At 46.5% G+C, this 22,130-nt stretch overlaps 1 protein-coding gene across 1 annotated transcript; it reads left to right on the forward strand.

Moving 5' to 3' along the window:
• The first annotated feature begins 12,403 nt into the window (after positions 1–12,403).
• On the forward strand, positions 12,404–13,342 carry LOC144278431 (olfactory receptor 52K2-like). Its single transcript, XM_077839726.1, has one exon. The coding sequence runs from the start codon at positions 12,404–12,406 to the stop codon at positions 13,340–13,342; it is 939 nt and encodes a 312-aa protein (XP_077695852.1).
• Positions 13,343–22,130: the final 8,788 nt, after the last annotated feature.

Raw genomic sequence — 22,130 nt, forward strand, 5'->3', positions numbered from 1 at the left:
CTAGAACACATGACTTATGAGGAGAGGCTGAGGGAGCTGGGATTGTTTAGCCTGCAGAAGAGAAGAATGAGGGGGGATTTGATAGCTGCTTTCAACTACCTGAAAGGGGGTTCCAAAGAGGATGGCTCTAGACTGTTCTCAATGGTAGCAGATGACAGAACGAGGAGTAATGGTCTCAAGTTGCAGTGGGGGAGGTTTAGATTGGATATTAGGAAAAACTTTTTCACTAAGAGGGTGGTGAAACACTGGAATGCGTTGCCTAGGGAGGTGGTGGAATCTCCTTCCTTGGAAGTTTTTAAGGTCAGGCTTGACAAAGCCCTGGCTGGGATGATTTAACTGGGAATTGGTCCTGCTTCGAGCAGGGGTTGGACTAGATGACCTTCAGGGGTCCCTTCCAACCCTGATATTCTATGATTCTATGATTCTATGAACAGTAGGACAATGGAACAGACTGGCTCGGGAGGTTGTGGAAGCTTCTTCACTGGAGGCTTCCGAAAGGCAGATGGATAGCCATGTGTCCTGGACACAACAAATCCTTCATCTTGGCAGGGTGTTAGACTAGATGACTATTGCAGTCCCTTCTAACCCTGGGGCAGAACAAAGAGTACCCGAGGTCCTATGGATGGTCTGATATGGGTGGCTGGGGCAGGGGAGATGAGGAAGGCTGAGGAACTCCGGGTGACATTTTTCAATGCTCCTCATCTCCAGAAGCTGCTCTGTATCAAGGGGTAGCACAAGATGAGGAATGAGGACATGCTGAGCTCCGAAACCACACCCATCAATGCTGTGTCAGTTTTGGCAGCTGTCTTGCTGGGAACACATTACTCGAGTGAAAGAACAGCAAATCCTGAAGTGGTAAAACTGAGGAATGCCACTATAAGGACCGCAATCACATGGGCACCAAAAACTTTGGTGGGGCGACAAGACTGCCACTGTGTAAATATATAACCCAAACCCATTAAGCATGTTCCCAGAGATCGATCCGGGCAGCACTCAGTTTTCAAGGAGGCTGTTCTTTTGAGATTTCCCATGAAGATGATGATGACTGATGGGATGAATGGCTCCCCAGATACTGTGGCAAAAGGCCTGTTGATCCAATAATGTGTGTGAGGCTGAGGTCGGACAAAGAGAAAATGCAGATGACCCTCACTGAACAAGGAAAGTGAGAGGGACATTTTCAGGGGGTCATGTATTGCAAATGATGTAGAGGGCAAAACACTCTTTCCTTTACCTTTGCTCTGTACCTTGGCTTGCTTTTCTCCTGTGGTACAGACCAGAATTCAGTCTTTTTCAGGACATGGATGTATGTCTAACATAAAAACACAAAATTAGATCTCACAGAGCTCCAGTTGTATAGCTATATTGCTGTGACACACTGTACCCCAAAGCAACACCTTTGCACCCCCATATTTATCAATGTTATCTAATTGCAACAAATCTTGTACAAAGTATGTCATGTGAGGTGTCAATGGAAAAGTAGTGGTTGGCTGTAGATGATTATACTGTTTGTATGCATGTCTCATTTTTGTATCTGAAGTTACAAATATTGACTATGTATCTGTATTTCCAATGTGTATTCTCCTGTGGTAACTCCGACAAGGTAGTCTACCTATAGTCTAGCCAGCACATTGTGAATGGACTATTAAAGTCGATGGCCCCTCTGTGAACACAATGGGCCATGGAAGAATCTTATCTCCAGCTGATGGACTTCCTGGGGATTTTCTAGCCAGAATATGGATTATGACCCCTACAATGACTCACTGACCCATGCAAGGGCATGTGACCAGCTCACGTGCCACTGGACTCATCTTGTGCCTCTACTTTCCCACAAGCTCTGCTGGGGCTTTGTTTGGGAAAATGATGTTCCCTCCACACGTCAGAAGCTATGAACAGGGGAAGTGACATCCCCAGTTGGCTTCACTCCCCACATAACTGAACACCTGGAAACACTGCTAGAGGGAAAAGACTGACTGGGGAGGTGGTCCCAGGCTGGAAAAGAGAAATCCTGGCCTCAGTATGGATGATTGTTGAACTGTTTGTGCTGAGGGTAACACTCTGCTTGATTAAAATCCTGTCTACTTTATAGATCTCAGATTGTGGTTTTGCATTATTTCTCAGGTAATCTTTCATCTGTTCACTTATTACTTATAATAACTTTAAATCTATCTTTCTGTCATTAATGTATCGCCTGTATATTTTAACCCAAAAAAGTGTGGTTTTTGAAGTGTACAACACCTCCATATCAGGCCCTGCCACCACCTACCTTGGTTCTCTGCACCTTATCATGGCAAGTACAGCAATCTTTGGATGCAGTGTGTATGGGTTCTCTCAGCACAGATATGACTGAAGATGACGAGAGAAGTGAAACTGGTCCTACAGATCTCAGAGAATAAAAGCAATAGGTCTAATCAACCACATCTGCCTGATTGCAGTTCTTTTTTAGTTTTCCATTCCAACAAATCTCCTTGCGTTGAATATTCTGTTGAAACAAACCCTGTGTTCTGCTTGGCCCACCGTTCCTGCCACTCTGAAACAGGCTATGTGGATGATTCGTGTATCAAAGTGTGCAGAATTGTAAGGAAATCTCTGAAAGATTGTTGAAGCATGCCATTTCCGAGGTTCCTGTGAACTGTAAGGAAAACTGGCAGTGCTTCAAGCAGAGCGAAGAAACCGCATCCGTGGCAGTGAAGCTTTCAGCAAGTCAGAAAGTACCGTTGAGAGAAACCGGGATTACCTTACTAAGGTTTGTGAGAGTCACAAGGTACTTTCTAATCTTGGTTTACCATTTCTAGGGCACAGTGAAGGAAAGGAATCTAAATTGAAAGGGAATTTCCATGAATTTTGAGATTTCTTTTCAAAGTATGATGAAACTTTCTAGAAAATACAGGCGAGTTATTTTAATTACCAAGCTCTGAATTTCAAAAAGTGCTACAGATTTGGTTTGCAAAGAAATTGTACAGGCAGTGAATGAGACAGTTGTTTTTTGTTTTGTTTTTTGCTATAACTGTAGATGAGGCCAGGTCTTTTAAGACAGAACAGCTTTCAGTTTGTATCAGATAAGCAGAAAACATTGACTGGGGATAATGTAGATGCACATCATTCAAGTTTTAAATTTTTAGAATGCTCCTAAGAAAAGGACCGGGGGGGCGGGGTGCAACTGATCACTAACTAAATAGGAGTCAATAAGGTAATACTGTTGCAAATAAAACAAAGATGATTCTGGGATGTATTAGCAGGAGTGTTGTAAGCACGATACAAGAAGTAATTCTTCCACTCTACTCAGCATTAATAAGACTCAACAGGAGTATTCAGGAAAGATGTGGACAAATTGGAGAAATTCCAGGAACAAAACTGATGAAAGGGTTAGAAAACATGACATATGATGGAAGATTGAAAAAAATTGTGTTTGTCTAGTCTGGAGAAAAGAAGACTGAGAGGGGACGTGATAACAGTTTGCAAGTATGTAAAAGGTGGTTATAATGAGGAGAAAGAAAGATTGTTTTTCTTAACCTGTGAGAATAGGACAAGAAGCAATGGGCTTAAATTTCAGCGAGGGAGGTTTAGGTTGGCCATTAGGAAAAACTTCCTAACTGTCAGGGTAGTTAGGCACTGGAATAAATTGCCTAGGAAGGTTGTGGAACCTCCGTGATTGGAGATTTTCAAGAGCAGGTTGGACAAACACCTGTCAAGGATGGTCTAGATAATGCTTGGTCCTGCCATGAGTGCAGGGGACTGGACTAGATGACCTCTCCAGGTCCCTTCCAGTCCTATGATTCTATGGTTTATAGACTGAGAGAAACAACTGGGATAAACAACATACATACCATCATTTGTGTTACATGACACCTGTTTGTTACTTCCCCTTGTTCCTGATATCTTAGACAAAACATCCCTATTCATTATTTTGTCACACATATTATCTTGTACAAGATTGGGATCGATGTGCACTAGCTGGAATACATTTAGGTAAATATCTAATGCCTAGTACACTGGAAACAACTTTGCCAAGTTCATGTACTGCTTCAATAAATGGCCTGACTTTGATTCACAGCCTCGGGTTCAGGTCTCAGATCTGCTCCAGGCTCTCTCTACTACACTGGCCAGTCCTAGGGGAATACCTAAAACCCCTCTCATCCTGTTCCCCCATGTTGATCTTGTATTTGAAAGGATATTCATAGAGTTTATGGGGCACCTAGAGAGGAACACTATGAGGTGTCAACATACCCTCTTTATCCTTGACTACACACTACATACCCCAAAGCCATCCCCTTCTGCTTTGCCAATGCACCTGTGGCCCAAAGTCCAGCGTGCTTCAACAGCAGCTGTGGGATCTACAAGTTGTGGAATACAAAGAGTGTTCCCTCTAATTTTTCCCACCCATGTGTAGAATGAATTTAGTTGTGTGACACATCATCTCCATATAGGTGCAGATAACAAAATTCATGTGGTGGGGGTAGAGACGAGGGGTTTGGAGTGTGGGAGGTCACTCTGGGCTGGGGCAGAGGGTTGGGGTGCAGGGTGTGAGGGCTCCGGCTGGGGGTGCAGGCTCTGGGGTGGGGCCGGGGATGAGGGTTTTGGAGTGAAGGAGGAGCCTCGCCCTGCTGCAGGAGCTCTGGGGCTGGGGCTGCAGGATAGGTGCCCCTCCCCCAGCCCTAGCATGTCTGGCCGAGGGGAGGGCCGCCCCAGCCATGCCTGGGTCTGAGCCAGGGGAAGGTCGCCTGGGTTGGGCCTGGGTCCAGGCGGGGCAGGGCGGCTTCAATCTCGCTGACTTGGGGCCGGAGGAGGGGCACCCCATGCGTGGCAGGTTGGGGGCCAGGCTAGGTGGGGGCTGGGCGAGGGGTGCTGGTCCCTGGGCGGGTTCCCTGAGTGTCTGCACGGTGCTAAGTAGGCTGCAATTTACCCGCGCAGCTTACCAGGAACTTAGACTATCAACTGCGGCTTGGGGGGTGAACTTCCTGGTTCCTGCCATGATAAACCCTCTGCCTTTCCAGCCGGAGGTCTCAGCACTGGCTGGGCCTGGGGCACATAGCACAACACAGAGCCCTGAAAGGTGCCTCAGGCCCAGTTTCTCAAAGTTGTGTAAAAATTCACAAGGCAGGCGTTGCCTATCTTGAACAACCGCAGACAAAGCCAGTGAACAGGAGAGGGGCTACACACCTACCAACAGAAATGAGCTTATGAAATCATTCTTGCAGTTGATAATACCTCGAGGAATCCTCACTGATCCAGGACCTAACTTGACTTTACAACTCATGAAAAACTGTGCCCTCTACTGAGGGTAACCACATTCAGCACTTCGAAATACCATCCCCAAACAGATGGATTGGTAGAGCAAATTCACAGAACTTTGATGGTAATGTCAAAGAAGTTTGTAGCCTCGGATCCCAAACACTGGGACCAACTCTTCCCCCGCTTCCTTTTTGCTGTCAGGAAACTGCCTCAAGCCTCCAAGTTTTCGCCCTTTGAACTGCTGTCTGGGAAGTGGCCTCGAGGCTTTCCAGACCTGCCTGCAGAAACATGGAGAGCAAAGACCCCAGACGATGAGCATAGTCCAACCCATTCTTTAATTAAGAAATCGCCTCAAGACTTTGTGAGTGTTTGATGGAAGAATTTGCTAAATGCACAAAAGGTACAAGGAAAGTGCTAAAACAAAGGAGTCCAGCTGTGAGTGTTCAAACTGGGTGATTGCGTGTTATTGTTACCACCAAGCTTGCAGATCAAATTATTGGTCTGATGGCAGGTAGTGAGTCATGTGGGCCCCATCGACTATGAGGTCCAGCACTCAGAGAAGAGAAAAGGAGACTCGGCTAAGAACATAAGACTGGCCCCACTGGATCAGGCCAATGGTCCATCTAGTCCAGCATCCTGTCTTCTGACAGTGGCCAGGTGCTTCAGAGGGAAAGGAGAGAGCAGGGTAATTATTAAGGAATCCATCTTCTGTCGTCCAGTTCCAGCATCTGGCGGTCAGAGGCTAGGACACCCAGAGCATGAGGCTGTGTCCCTGATCAACTTAGCTAAAAGACATTGATGCACCTATCCTCCTTGGATTTCTCTAACTCTCTTTTGAACCCTGTTACAGTCTTGGTCTTCGCCACATCCCCTGGCAAAGAGGTCCACAGGTTAACTGTGTGTTGTGTGAAGAAACACCTCCTTTGGTTTGTTTTAAACCTGCTGCCTATTCATTTTATTTGTTGCCCCCTAGTTCTTGTCATATGTGAAGGAGTAAACAATATTTCTGGTTTCATTTTCTCCAGACCAGTCATAGATTTATAGAGTGATATCATGTCCCCTTTTAGTTGCAAGAACGACAACACTGGGTCAGACCAAAGGTCCATCTAGCCCAGTATCCTGTCCTCTGACAGTGGCTAAGGCCAGGTGCTTCAGAGGGAGTGAAGAGAACAGGTCATCACAAGTGATCTGTCCCCTGCCGCCCACTCCCAGCTTCTGGCAAACAGAGGTGACGACATCATCCCTGCCAATAGCCATTGATGGACCTACCCTGTGTAACTCTATGCCAGAGGATGTTGTGAAGGCCAAAACTATAATTGGTGCCTACTGCCTTTGTGCCTTTAACAACCTGAGTCCCACTGAAGTTTGCTGGACATTGGGCACCTAATTCACATCTGTGCCTCTGAATCTCTCCCTCCACCCTCCCTCTCCTTATTACAGCCTGTGCAGTGAGTCTAGCAGTCCCCAGGCTTCAGGGCAGATGCTGATCACTGAAGGGGCTCAGGAAGCTGCTCCTGCCCATGGCACGATATTGCCCTATGGGGGATTTATGACAAAGCAGGGGCAATCTGCGCTGCGCTCTGTCAGAGATAGGCTCTCAGATGGGATGGGCTATTACTCTGTGTTTGAAACAGGATGTGTGAGAGCCTTTCCTTTACATGTCATGTTCTCAGGGGTTCAGCACAGCGCTCATCAGCTGGGAAAGAATAAGAAGATTCCCAGATTCTGTGACGATGGGCACAGAAATGCTGATCAAGAAATGAATACATCTAAGGCTTGGCACTTCCTTTTCTCTCTGGGGTTTCAGTAGTGTTGAACAACGCTATCAAGTCTGAAAGACTCATTGTGCCCTGACAATCTGAGCCACTGTTATCAGCAAATAATTTCTTCACTCCCAGGGGAGGCTCTCAGGCTGAAGTTCTCCAGGATCTATTTTCTGCTTCTACTGCTGCTCACAGAGCCAAGGGAATTGTCCAGGAATCCTGGCCAACCTGAGAGTCCATAGGGACTGTACAGGGGAATCATAAAAGTCACAGTCCAGCACACCAAGTGTCAAACGTGAGATTCATACACTGATTCTTGGGGCTCTGCCTTCCTTATGCTGTAAGGAGATTTCCTCTCTCTCCTCAGTGGGATTTTGGTGAGTTGCCTGTTTCTGCATTAAAGCTAGTGCTAAAGACTCAGGAAGGTTTCCAGGGTTCACGTCAAAAAACATCTGGGCAGGAATTCACCAGCACGGCAGCTTGAACTGTTTAGTATTGTCAGAAACACCAAGAGGTTTATCTGGTAAAACTGGCACTACAAAATAATTGTAAATCGGTTAGACTAAATATTTGTTTTTAAGTTCAATACCTTCTCTCTTACTGTGTCCTTCTATCTGTCTCAGTGGATTTATTTTTTGGGAGGTGTGTGATTTTTCCTCTGGTTCTCTCAAATTTTCCAGTTTAGCAACTTCACTGCCTTATTAAGAAATGCAGCCAAAGCCTCTGAATCATAGAATCATAAAATATCAGGGTTGGAAGGGACCTCAGGAGGTCATCTAGTCCAACCCCCTGTTCAAAGCAGGACCAATCTCCAAATAAATCATCCCAGCAAGGGCTTTGTCAAGCTTGACCTTAAAAACTTCTAAGGAAGGAGATTCCACCAACTCCCTCGGTAACGCATTCCAGTGCTTCACCACCCTTCTAGTGAAAATGTTTTTCCTAATATCCAACCTAAAACTCCCACATGACAACTTGAGACCATTACTCCTCGTTCTGTCATCTGCTACCACTGAGAATAGTCTATAATCCCTCCTCTTTGGAATCCCGTTTTCGGTAGTTGAAAGCAGCTATCAAATCCCCCCTCATTCTTCTCTTCCGCAGACTAAACAATCCCAGTTCCCTCAGCCTCTCCTCATAAATCATGTGTTCCAGTCCCCTAATCATTTTTGTTGCCCTCCGCTGGACTCTTTCCATTTTTTCCACATCCTTCTTGTAGTGTGGGGCCCAAAACTGGACACAGTACTCCAGATGAGGCCTCACCACTGTCGAATAGAGGGGGATGATCACGTCCCTCGATCTGCTGGCAATGCCCCTACTTATACATCGCAAAATGCCATTGGCCTTCTTGGCAAAAACGGCACACTGCTGACTCATATCTGGCTTCTCATTCACTGTAACCCCTAGGTCCTTTTCCGCAGAACTGCTGCTGAGCCATTCGGTCCCTAGTCTGTAGCGGTGCATGGGATTATTCCGTCCTAAGTGCACGACTCTGCACTTGTCTTTGTTGAACCTCATCAGATTTCTTTTGGCCCAAACCTCTAATTTGTCTAGGGCCCTTTGTATCCTATCTCTACCCTCCAGCTTATGTACCTCTCCTTCCAGTTTAGTGTAATCTATTAACTTGCTGAGAGTGCAATCCACGCCATCCTCCAGATCATTAATGAAGATATTGAACAAAACCGGCCCGAGGACCGAGCCTTGGGGCACTCCACTTGATACCGGCTGCCAACGAGACATGGAGCCACTCATTACTACCTGTTGAACCCAACAATCTAGCCAACTTTCTACCCACCTTTTAGTCCTTTCATCCAGCCCACGTGTGGGTACGTGTGTTACCAGAGGATTCACAACTAGAATAGGTCACAAACTGGCCAGATTCTGCTCTCACATTCTGCCTAGAGTGAGTCACTCCAGATTGACACTGGCCTCCCTGAGAGCAAAATCAGGGTGCCTGTATTTTGAAATCTCTGTCCTTCATACGCAGTTTCAGAACGCCACATAAACTGGGGGTTTTATTCAGACTCTTTCAGCACCCTGACAGAATAGTGCTCTCTGCAGCAGGACAAGAAGGCGTGATTTTCATAGCTGGGAGCCAGAAGTTCAACACTAAGGGTGAAATCTTGGTCCTATTGACTTCAATGGCAGAACTCCCAACATGGCCAAGATTTCACCCTCAATCCACATGGAAGGACTTAAATAAATGCCCTCATTTACACCGGCCATGAGACTCCAGTGACTTCAACTGGAGTTGTCCTGTGGCCTCTAAGGACCTGTGAGCTCATTTGGACCAAAGAGGAACTGACAGGAGAGTTGCTGAAATCTCAAACTCACAGGCTTAGAGGTTCAAAACTATCAGGATAACAATTTGTTTCAGAGATGGAGAGGGGTCTGCTCTCTCTTTGTCCCTCCATTTCTGGTTCTGGGGAGGAAGAGAGGCACCAAAAGGCAGTAAAACGAAAAGCATGTTTCTGGCTTAGAGGAAACCCGGTGGTGTTGGATATGTCATTGAGGGAGGTCCAGGAACGCACAGTTTGTGGGGGGGGGGAAGGGGGGGGGTTGGACGTGTAATATCCAGACCAGAGCGGCACAAGGTCCTGAACCTGGGTGAAAAAACATATGGACATCCTGCCTAATGCACAGACCAAAGAGGCATAATGAGTCCTCCTGTGGCAGGGGTGTGTCGCAGATGGTAACCTAATGTGGATCACACTGTGGCAGATTCTTTCACACCTTCCTCCATCTCAGCCGTCCCTCCTCCTGTGAGCAATCCTACTCCTGCCTCCACAACCTCACTCCTTCCGACTGGGTCTGTCACTCTCTCCTTCCCGGCACAGGCTGAGCTGCTGCTCAGGTTCCCATCGCCCACCAAAAGGCAGTTCAGGATGATCTCCCCCTTTTCCCCAGTGCAGGCAAACACTGAATTTAGCCTAGTCTGAGGAGATACTTCTGTGAGCTGTCGCTGTGGGGTCTGGCACCTGGTTTCGGTCCAGTTGAAGGGTATCACTGGCTAGCAGGGCTGGAAGTTGCCGGGGTGGAGGCCTACATGGACAAGCAGTGAGCACTGGGGTTTAATGGGGGTAGTGAATGGGGTGTACATGGACAGGTGGGTACCGCTGTGGGTTATGAGTGTGGGGAGCACGTTGTACATGGACAGGTGGGCAGTGCTGGTCATTGTGGGGGCAGGGAGGGTGGTTTACTGGACAGACTGGCAGCACTGGGGGTTGTGGGGCAGGGAAGGTGGTGTATGAGGACAGGCAGGCAGGGTTGCGGTCGTGGAGCAGGCAGAGGTCTGCACACGGACAGGCGGGCAGGCGTGGGTGTTGTGGGGGTAAGCAGGGGCGTGTACAGGGACATGCTGCAGAAGGTGTAAGAAAACCAGCAGTAGGTGGATGGGGGGGCGTGACTTGACCACCATGATTGTGTCATCCTAATTCCTAAAAGATAGAGATTGGCTTGTGCCTTGAAACACGTGGGTTTATAGGCTTTCCAAAATATTTATTTAGCTGTAACTATTGTACCTGGATCGGCTCAGTATCCATGGAAATGTCCAAACCCTTCCTGATTCTTGCTTAGCTCATGGCCTCAACTACTTCTTGTAGCAATGAGTTCCTCAGTCTAAGTAGGATTTGAGTGAAGAAAGCATTCCTTTTTTATCTGATTTGAATTTGCTATGTTTCAGATTAACTGAATGTCCTCTTGATCTTTTGTTATGAGACAGGGAGAACACATTCGCGATCTACTCTCTACTAGTCAGTATTTTATATTATAATATTCATATCCCCTCTTATTCATCACCTTTCTAAGGTAACAATTACAGTCTTTTAAACCTTTCTCTGTATGAGAGTTAGAATCATAGAATCATAGAAGCTTTGGGTTAGAAGAGACCTCAGGAGGTCATCTAGTCCGATCCCCTGTCCCAAACAGGACAAACCCCAACTAAATCTTCCCAGCCAGGGCTTTGTCAAGCTGGGCCTTAAAAACCTCTAAGGAAGGAGATTCCACCACCTCCCTAGGTAACCCATTCCAGTGCTTCACCACCCTCCTAGTGAAATAGTGTTTCCTAATATCCGACCTAAACCTCCCCCACTGCAACTTGAGACCATTGCTTCTTGTTCTGTCATCTGCCACCACTGAGAACAGCCGAGCTCCACCCTCTTTCGAACCCCCTTTCAGGTAGTTGAAGGCTGCTATCTAACCCCCTCACTCTTCTCTTCTGCAGATAAAATAAGCCCCATTCCCTCAGCCTCTCCTTGTAAGTCATGTGCCCCGTACCCCTGATTATTTTCATTGCCCTCTGCTGGACTCTCCAATTTGTCCACATCCTTTCTGTACTGGGGGGCCCCAAAACTGGGTGCAGTAATCCAGATGTGGCCTCACCAGAGCCAAATAGAGGGGAATAATCACTTCCCTCAATCTGCTGGCAATGCTCCTACTAATGCAGCCCAGTATGTCTTTAGCCTTCTTGGCGAAAAGGGCACACTGTTGACTCATATCCAGCTTCTCGTCCACTGTAACCCTCAGGTCCTTTTCTGCAGAACTGCTACTTAGCCAATCGATCCCCTGCCTGTAGCGGTTCATGGGATTCTTCCTCCCTCAATCAGGACTTTGCACTTGTCCTTGTTGAACATGATCAGATTTCTTTTGGCCCAATCCTACAATTGGTCTCAGTCACTCTGGACCCTATCCCTACCCTCCAGCATATTTACCTCTCCCCTCATTTTATAGTCATCCGTGAACTTCCTGAGGGTGGAATTCATCCCATCATCCAGATCATGAATAAAGATGTTGAACAAAACCAGCCCCAGGACCGACCCCTGGGCCACTCCGCTTGATACCGGATGTTTCCATGGGCCCTTGATAATTCTCATTGCCTGTGCCTGAACCCCTCTCGTTCTGCAATATCCTGTGTGAGAAGGGTGCCCAGTACTACACAGAGGAGGGTGAAATATTAATTGGCTGATCTCACGGCATTGTAATTTTTGCATGATTCCCCATATCCCTCCTCCTGGATACCAATGTTTTGCTAAGTTTCTCTCCGTGCTTGCACTGTGAGCAGGGTTTCACAGAGCTGTCCTGAGTTCACACTGTTAAATTAGAACCTTTCAATGCATCTGAGCAGTTCAAGCTTTTCCCTCCAATGGCATACATGTTGCAATTTTTGACATTGAAGTTCATCTGCCATCATGCTGCCCATTCACCTTACTTGGTTAGCTCCCTCTGAGGATTCTCTGGACTTGACTATGACCGTAATAATCTGGTGCCATCTATCAATGTTGCCACCTCACTGTTCACCCCCCTTTCAAGTATTTACGTACTAATTATTATCAAGTGTGTAATCCCCCTCACTGTGCTTCCCTCCTCTCACAGGCACCTTGAGCAATTCTGAGTCCGATCGATGCTTCAGCTACCTCATGGCATCTTTCAACACCACCCCTACTGACCCATCAACATTCATCCTAATGGGAATCCCTGGTCTGGAAGCTGCCCACTTCCTGATTTCCATCCCTTTCTCTATGTTCTACATAATCAGCCTGTTGGGAAATTTCACACTTTTGTTTGTTGTATGGAAAGAGCAGACCCTGCACAAACCAATGTACCTGCTGCTCTGCATGCTGGCACTTACAGACATCAGCATGCCTACCTCCGTTGTTCCGAAGGCACTGTGTATATTTTGGTTCAATTTCAAAGGCATTACTGTGAGTGGCTGCCTCACCCAGATGTTCTTCCTTCATGCAGCTTCTGTGATGCACTCAGCCATCCTTGTCACAATGGCCTTCGATCGCTACATTGCCATATGTAACCCTCTGAGATACACCACCATCCTCACCAAGGCACGAATAGCTAAGCTAGGGCTAATGGGTTTGGCAAGAGCTGTTCTCTTCATTCTGCCCCTGCCTCTGCTCCTGAGCAGGCAGCCATTCTGTGCCAACCGCATTATCCCTCATATGTACTGTGACCACATGGCTGTGGTGAAGATGTCATGTGGCAACATTACAGTCAACAGGACGTACGGGTTGGTGATAGCGTTTGTAGTCATCGTGTTAGACCTGACGCTCATTGCCCTGTCCTACATTCTGATCATCAGGGCTGTCCTCAGAATGTCCTCCAAGAAAACCCACCAGAAAGCCCTCAACACCTGCACAGCCCATATCGGTGTGATACTGGTTTCTTATACTCCCTCCCTCTTCTCCTCCCTGACACACCGGTTTAGTCAGCGCATCGCTCCGCATGTTCACATCATCTTGGCCAACCTTTATTTCCTCCTTGCCGCCTCGCTCAACCCTATCATTTATGGAATCAAAACGAAAGAGCTTCATGACAAAGTGGGCAAGTACACCTGCAGAATGTGATCACCCGCAGCCATTGACTTTAAACCTGCATGACTAGAGGGGAAAGGTTATTTCCTAATTAATCAAGGGTACTGTGTCCCACTTTGGCTTAGCTCAGAACTGTGGAAGTTCACATTCTGAGAAGTTCCTCACACTGAATATCTTAGGAATGGAGAGAGCAGTGCTTGGTCAGGGAGAGATTTCCTCTCTCTGACCATCACCTGATCTCTTTCAGCCTCCTCTGTCAGTCCCCACACCCTGTCACTCGGACTTTCTGTGACTTCCAGACCATCATAAAATGCTGCAGATTTCTGATACAAGGTGGCTTTCCATTGGACCCTGTGTGAACAGGGTTCTTGATCAGTTTGAAAAACAGAAACTGCTTTCAGATAGCCAAAGAGAAATGAAACAACTACAATGCAAAACTTCTTTAGCAGATGTGAAGTGATCTGATGAACAAAATTTATCTGATTTGTCTACATCCAATCCTTCAGGAGGCCTGGAGGATAAACCAAAGGTTTCAGTTGGAAAGTGCAAATACAGGAAAGCTCCTGTAGGATTTGAGGACATTCTACTTGAGCTTGTTAGTTAGAGTTGTGAAACCATCTGTTTTTGAGAACTGAACTACTTTGTTAAACTATGACATCATCTTTAAGTGAAATAACATGGAGAATAACATGAGGGGGAAAGTAGTCCAGGAGAGCTGGCTGTATTTTAAAGAATCCTTATTAAGGTTATAGGGACTAAATACCATCATGATGTGTAGAAAGAATAGTAAATCGGGCAGGTGACCAGCTTGGCTTAACAGTGAAATCCTTGCTGATCTTAAACACAAAAAAGAAGCTTACAAGAAGTGGAAGATTGGACAAATGACGAGGGAAGAGTATAATAATATTGCTTGGGCATGCAGGAGTGAAATCAGGAAGGCCAAATGACACCTGGAGTTACAGCTAGCAAGAGATATTAAGAGTAACAAGAAGGGTTTCTTCAGGTATGTTAGCAACAAGAAGAGAGTCAAAGAAATTGTTGGTCCCTTACTGAATGAGGGAGGCAACCTAGTGACAGAGGATGTGGAAAAAGCTAATGTACACAATACTTTTTTTGTCTTCGCGAACAAGGTCAGCTCCCAGACTACTGCACTGTGCAGCACAGCATGGGGAGAAAGTGACCAGCCCTCTGTGGAGAAAGAAGTGGTTTGGGATTCTTTAGAAAAGCTGGATGAGCACAAGTCCATGGGGCCGGATGCGCTGCATCTGAGAGTGCTAAAGGAGTTGGCGAATGTGATTGCAGAGCCATTGGCCATTATCTTTGAAAAATCATGGTGAGCGGAGGAGGTCCCGGACGACTGGAAAAAGGCTAATGTAATTTTGGGCCCATTTTTAAAAAAGGGAAGTTGGAGGATCCTGGGAACTACAGGCCAGTCAGCCTCACCTCAGTCCCCGGAAAAATCATGGAGCATGTCCTCAAGGAATCAATTCTGAAGCACTTAGAGGAGAGGAAAGTGATCAGGAACAGTCAGCATGGATTCACCAAGGGCAAGTCATGCCTGACTAACCTAATTGCCTTCTATGACGAGATAACTGGCTCTGTGGATGAGGGGAAAGCAGTGGATGTGTTGTTCCTTGTCTTTAGCAAAGCTTTTGACACGGTCTCCCACAGTATTCTTGCCAGCAAGTGAAAGAAGTATGGGCTGGATGAATGGACTATGAGGTGGGTAGAAAGCTGGCTACATTGTCAGGCTCAACGGGTAGTAATCAATGGCTTCATGTCTAGTTGGCAGTGCCCCAAGGGTTGGTCCTCAGGCCGGATTTGTTCAATATCTTCAGAAATGATCTGGATAATGGTGTGGATTGCACCCTGAGAAAGTTTTCAGGTGATACTAAACTGGGAGGAGAGGTAGATATGCTGGAGGGTAGGGATAGGATACAGTGTGCCCTAGACAAATTAGAGGATTGGGCCAAAAGAAATCTGATCAGGTTCAACAAAGACAAGTGCAGAGTCCTGCAGTTAGGATGGAAGAATCCCATGCATCGCTACAGACTAGGGACCAAATGGCTTGGCAGCAGCTCTGCAGAAAAGGACCTAGGAGTTAAAGTGGATGAGAAGCTGGATATGAGTCAACAGTGTGCCCTTGTTGCCAAGAAGGCCAATGGCATTTTGGGATGCATAAGTAGGGGCATTGCCAGCAGATCGAGGGATGTGATTGTTCCCCTCTATTCAACCTTGATGAGACCTCATCTGGAGTACTTTGTCCAGTTTTGGGCCCCACACTACAAGAAGGATGTGGAAAAATTGGAAAGAGTTCAGCAGAGGGCAACAAAAATGATTAGGGGACTGGAAGACATGACTTACGAGTAGAGGCTGAGGGAACTTGGGTTTTTTAGTCTGCAGAAGAGAAGAATGAGGGGGGATTTGATAGCTGTTTTCAACTACCTGAATGGGGGTTCCAAAGAGGATGGTTCTAGACTATTCTCAGTGGTAGAAGAGGACAGGACAAGGAGGAATGGTCTCAAGTTGCAGTGGGGGAGGTTTAGGTTGGATATTAGGAAAATCTTTTTCACTAGGAGGGTGGTGAAACACTGGAATGCGTTACCTAGGGAGGTGGTGGAATCTTCTTCCTTCGAAGTTTTTAAGGTCAGGCTTGACAAAGCCCTGCTGGGGTGATTTAGTTGGGGATTGGTGCTGCTTTGAACAGGTGGTTGGACTAGATGACCTTCTGAGGTCCCTTCCAACCCTGATACTCTATGCTTCTATGAAATTGTTTACTGCGTGGACCTTTCAAAATACACAGCAACCATTCCCGTTGTCGAAGATATCAAAAGTTAGTGTTGAGATTTGAGGTTGGAGCCTGTGAAGCAGAAATGGCCACCAAGCGTCCAGGTGACTGAATTGCTTGCAGTACTGAGTCCTTCTACTACGCTCAGCCCTGCCCGACCTAGATTTGCTGATACCCCATTTTTGCCATTTTTTTTTTGGAGACCTTGGACAGCTGGAGCAGCAGTGGGGAGTGTTGCCAGTGGTTCACTGGCCTCATACTGAGGACAACCGATTTGAGCAGGTTTGTGTTGAAGGTCTCAAATACATGGATGCCGTTGGGGAGAAAGTCTTTTGTGAACTTGGTCTGTTTGCTCCGTTGTTGCTGTCAGTATCTTTTAGCAACACTGCAGTTGAAATATTGGTTTCCCAGATGAACTTGAGAAAAAAAATTGTGCAACGGGATGCAAGAGGGGAATTTAGAAACATGCTTCATTTTAGGCATCGATGCAAGGACACAAAACGTTCTGCGAACATTTTGCACCAGAGAAAGTTATCATTGCACTGGTCACTGCTGCTGTCTATGGCCAGTATTAGAAGTATTCTAGTTTCAACAAAAAGCAGGAGGAGGAAATGTTACCTTTTAGAGACTAACAGTAACAAACTAATTCAACTCAAAATACAGACATTGAATACGGTATTGGTACCAGTATTGGGGGTTTGATTTTGATTGTCATCTCATAGCTTTGTTGCTAATGTGGACAAACTCCTGCTGGCCCTTGTAGCTTTATTTTTTAATCACATCTGTACTAGGTCTCTAACGAAAGCTTTCATGTGTTACTTGATGTAGATCATTGTGTTAAAAACAATTGTTTTAAAAAATAGATTGGGCCATTTTTAGGTTAATTTTTAAGTGATTTTGAGCTATTAATGCAGTCAAAATCTGGGAAACTACCTCAAGCTGAGGTGGAGACAGAACAGGAGCAGCCAGAAACACAAGGACGGGAGAAGCAGCCCAGAAGGCCAAGCGGGGCTGGAGCCAGAGAAGCAGCACTCAGCCAGAAGAGGCAGCATTGGGCCAGGCAGAGTAGACCTTCTGAGGTAGAGCTGGGGAGCTGTAGTTGGAACTCAACAGCTCTGTGAGCTGCATCATGTCCCTGTTACCCCTGGCACAGAGGAAGCGTATGCTCACAAATGACCTGTGAAAAAGGAGCCTTCCTTGACTGTTCAGTTGTTACAAGCACACGTGGACAACTAGAATATCAGCCAGACAAAAACGAGAGAGCTAAAGGAAAATGGGGAAGACAGCTGTATTCCTGTGTTTGACGCACTGTTAGGTGAATGGAATGGCAGGTTTTCATCCCAGTCAATGGAAATAGCTTAAAGTGGAGATGCAGGGTTCAAATGTGATCCAGGGGGCACTGATGGGCTGCTCAGTAAACATGCAAGTTCCCTTTCAATCAATTTGACACTTGCTCACACATAGATGGAAAGACTCAGTGGGCGGTGGGGATCACGGGAGAGGGGCAATGGAGGTACTCGGGGTACAGCAGGTGGGGGAGCCGTCAGGGAGCTACAGAGGAGGAGGGTGGAGGAGAGGAGGGACTCAGTGCGTGGCAGGGATATGGAGGAAGGGGGATGGAGCAGGGGCTGGGGCCACAGTCTGGGCAGCGGGGGAGCTTCTGGCTCTCCGGCCAGTCTCCCCATTTGCTGCAGCCATACAGCTCCCATAACGTCTTATCATCCCCAGCTGTCAGAGCACTGACAGACCCCAGGGAGCCAGGGGTCAAAGCCCAGTGGAGTGGGAGGGCCCGGGATCCCTTACCAACAACCCCGCTGCACATCACAGGCCGAAGTCCTTACCAGTAGGTGGCACTCCCCTGCCAACCAACCCTGAGTGATGACCGTCACGAGGTGAAAGACTTGCCGGCTCAGAACACTTTTCCAAAGATAACGCGTTTTACAGGTGTCTCGATTTAATAAATGAACAACTTTCCAATGGCTTTCAAAGCTTGCAGTGAGTGCTGATCAATTCAGCACCATTCAGCCAAACGGGCTTAATTCTGCAAGTGCTGAGGATCAGTATGAAGGAGCCGAAAAGCTGGCCAATCATTCCAAGAGACATTTCTCGTGCTTTTCTCGGCCAGTTGCTTTCATTCACACCTGTTTAGAGCCACGGTTCTCAAACTATGGGAGGCATGGGAATGTGTAAAGGGAGGCACAAGCTGTGTGGTTTGGTTTGGTTTTATTTTTAGACCTCTGGCTGTCAGCCCCAGGCAGCTGGAAGTTGTGCAGAAGGGTCATGTACACCCAGGGGAAGGGATAAAGGGGACAGCTTGAGCCAGAGCCACCATGGGGTGACAGCGGGATCCGCAGCCACACGGAGCATTTTAGGGCTTCACACTCGTCCCACTCAGGGCTCTCTGAGCAACTGCAACACGTCAGACATGCGATGTGTTGTTTTCCCCCAAATACTTTAAAACAAACTGATCACAATGAGCAGCAGCGTGCTTACAGTGAGAAAAAGCTCACAAGAGAAATGGTTCATTTTGTGACAAAGGGAGAAAAGCCTATGACACAAACTGCAGTGAGGGAGGCAGCAGAGGTTCAAGAAAAACACAGAAGCTGAAAATATGATGAAGAATATATCATACCCATTGAATTTTTTCACAGGAAGCTCCATGCATTAACAAGACAAAAAATAGTTATTGAAGTGCACAGCACTGTTAACATGAAGACTACTGAGGCTTCTTACTGTGTGGCTTTGTGCATTGCTAAAGCTGGTAAACCGCACAAGACCAGTGAGAAACTACTGCTTCCAGCTGTTGTACCATGGGGACCACCACCCCAGTCAGTCTTTTCCCTCTAGCCATGTTTCCAGGTGTTCAGTTATGGGGGGAGTGAAGCCAACTGGGGATGTCACTTCCCCCATTCATAGCTTCTGGCGTGTGGAGGGAACATCATTTTCCCAAACAAAGCCCCAGCAGAGCTTGTGGGAAAGTAGAGGCACAAGATGAGTCCAGTGGCACATGAGCTGGTCACATGCCCTTGCATGGGTCAGTGAGTCACAGTAGGGGTCAAAACTCATATTCTCGCTCAGATATCCCCAGAAAATTCCATCGGCTGGGGATAAGATTCTTCCATGGCCCATTGTGTTCACTGAGTGGTCATCAACTTTAATAGTCCATTCACAATGTGCTGGCTAGACTATAGGTAGACTACCTTGTCAGAGTTACCACAGGAGAATACACATTGGAAATAGAGATACATAGTCAATATTTGTAACTTCAGATACAAAAATGAGACATGCATACAAACAAGATAATCATCTACAGCAAACCACTGCTTTTCCATTGACACCTCACATGACATACTTTGTACAAGATTTGTTGCAATTAGATAACATTAGTAAATATGGGGGTGCTAGGGTGTTGCTTTGGGGTACAGTGTGTCACAGCAATATATCTATACAACTGGAGCTCTCTGAGATCTAATTTTGTGTTTTTATGTTAGACATACATCCATGTCCTGAAAAAGACTGCATTCTGGTCTGTACCACAGGAGAAAAGCAAGCCAAGGTACAGAGCAAAGGTAAAGGAAAGAGTGTTTTGCCCTCTACATCATTTGCAATACATGACCCCCTGAAAATGTCCCTCTCACTTTCCTTGTTCAGCGAGGGTCATCTGCATTTTCTCTTTGTCCAACCTCAGCCTCACACACATTATTGGATCAACAGGCCTTTTGCCACAGTATCTGGGGAGCCATTTATCCCATCAGTCATTATCATCATCTTCGTGGGAAATCTCAAAAGAACATAGCCTCCTTGAAAACTGAGTGCTACCCGGATCGATCTCTGGGAACATACTTAATGGGTTTGGGTTATATATTTACACAGTGGCAGTCTTGTCGCCCCACCAAAGTTTTTGGTGCCCATGTGATTGCGGTCGTTATAGTGGCATTCCTCAGTTTTACCACTTCAGGATTTGCTGTTCTTTCACTCGAGTAATGTGTTCCCAGCAAGACAGCTGCCAAAACTGACACAGCATTGATGGGTGTGGTTTCGGAGCTCAGCATGTCCTCATTCCTCATCTTGTGCTGCCCCTCGATACAGAGCAGCTTCTGGAGATGAAGAGCATTGAAAATGTCAGCTGGAGTTCCTCAGCCTTCCTCATCTCCCCCACCCCCGCCACCCATATCTGTCCCATCCATAGGAGCTGGGGTACTCTTTGTTGTGCCCCAGGGTTAGAAGGGACTGCAACAGTCATCTAGTCTAACCCCCTGCCAAGATGAAGGATTTGTTGTGTCCAGGACACATGGCTCTTCATCTGCCTTTCGAAAACCTCCAGTGAAGAAGCTTCCACAACCTCCCGAGCCAGTCTGTTCCATTGTCCTACTGTTCTTACAGTTAGGAAGATTTTCTTGAGATTTCATCTAAATCTGGTATGCTGGGTTTTTCCACCAGCCCAGGGAGTTCTTGAGTTTGGTGGGCAGTGAAAGAGATGTGTCTAGTCTGTCTCTGTTTGGTCTGTAGATCAAACTGAACCACACCTGGAGGTGGTATATGAGCCTGGCATGAGGTATCACCCCTGTGCCAGCCACCATGTGCCCCAGGAGGTGGAGGCAGTGTCTGGCTGATATTTGAGGAATCATTTGCATTGTCTCTGTGAGCCTGGCCAAGGAGAGGAACCAGAGCTGAGGCAGGAGTGCTTTGTCCTGTGATGATTTGAGGTTGGTCCTTATAAACTCTCGGCTCTGTACCTAGGCTCTGAAGGTTGATTTTTGGATGCTGATCTGCAGACCCAGTTCTGTGAAAAAATCTAAAGCAGTCTGGGCACAACCAGACAGGCCTTGTTGAAGGAGCAGTCTGTGAGTTGACAATCATCTAGAAAGGAATAGATCATGACCCCCTTGGAGCAGTGTTAAAAATAACCCCAAAGTAGCCCAAAATGTATGTCGTGCAAAGAAAAAAAATGCATTTTATATTACTTATTTCTAATGCATTCAGTGATAGCAGTCAGTGTCCATATTTTGTGTTGATTTAGTTTCTCACTCTTAGTCTCTAAAAGGCAAACTTTCATCCTCGCTGTCTTTGTCTGAAGTACAAAATTTCTGCTGCTGGTCATCCATCAGCAGTGACCAGTGCAATCATTTCCTTCGTTACTGTAAACTCTTCACCACAGATTTTGTGTCTTTGCATACACATCCTAACATGAAGAAGGTTTTCTGTAAGTTCCTCCTGTATCTTGCTGTGCAGTTTAGTTTTTATCAAGTTCATCTGAGAAAACTACCTTTCTACTTCAGTGATGCTAACATGTAATGACAGAAGCGAAAGAGGAAACGAGTCAAGTTCTCTAAAGACTTTCTCCTCAATGGCATCCATGTGTTCGAGAATTTCAACCCCAAACTGCTCAACTTGGTTGTCCTGAGTAAGAGGCCAGTGAACCAGATGCATAACTTCCCACTGCTGCTCCAAGTGTTCGAGCTCTCCACAAAACAATGGCAAAAAAGAGATATCAGCTAATCATGGTTGTGGGCACTGATCACAGTCAAAGTCCTTAGTACTGCAAGAGTTTCAATCATCTGCACATTTGGTGGCAATCCCTGTTTCACACACTCCAACATAAAATCTCGACACCTACTTTTGATGTCTTTCAAAATACACACTAACGATTCCTGTTGTCAATGCTCCAGTAGAAAAAAGACTCCAAAATCAACTGTGTAAAGTGGTACGTTATCTGACTCAAAGGTGATGTCATAGTCATCATTGCACACACAATAAAGCAGTTCAGCATTGTAGTTTTTTTCTTATTCTTTGGCTATGTGAAAGCATAGCTTCTGTTCATCCGAACTCATCCAGAACCCTGTTCACACAGGGATTAACAGAAAGCCACCTTGCGTCAGAAATCTGCAAGATATTTTGGTGGTCTGGAAGTCACTGAAAAGCTGATTGACATGGTGTTTGGGGCTTGGGGAGCTGATGGGTGATGCTGAGAGAGGTCAGGTGATGGTCAGAGAGATGGAACTGTGCAACAGGGAGAGGAGTACTTGGTGATGG

The sequence above is a fragment of the Eretmochelys imbricata genome, chromosome 1, assembly GCF_965152235.1.
Source record: "Eretmochelys imbricata isolate rEreImb1 chromosome 1, rEreImb1.hap1, whole genome shotgun sequence".
Taxonomy (NCBI): domain Eukaryota; kingdom Metazoa; phylum Chordata; order Testudines; family Cheloniidae; genus Eretmochelys; species Eretmochelys imbricata.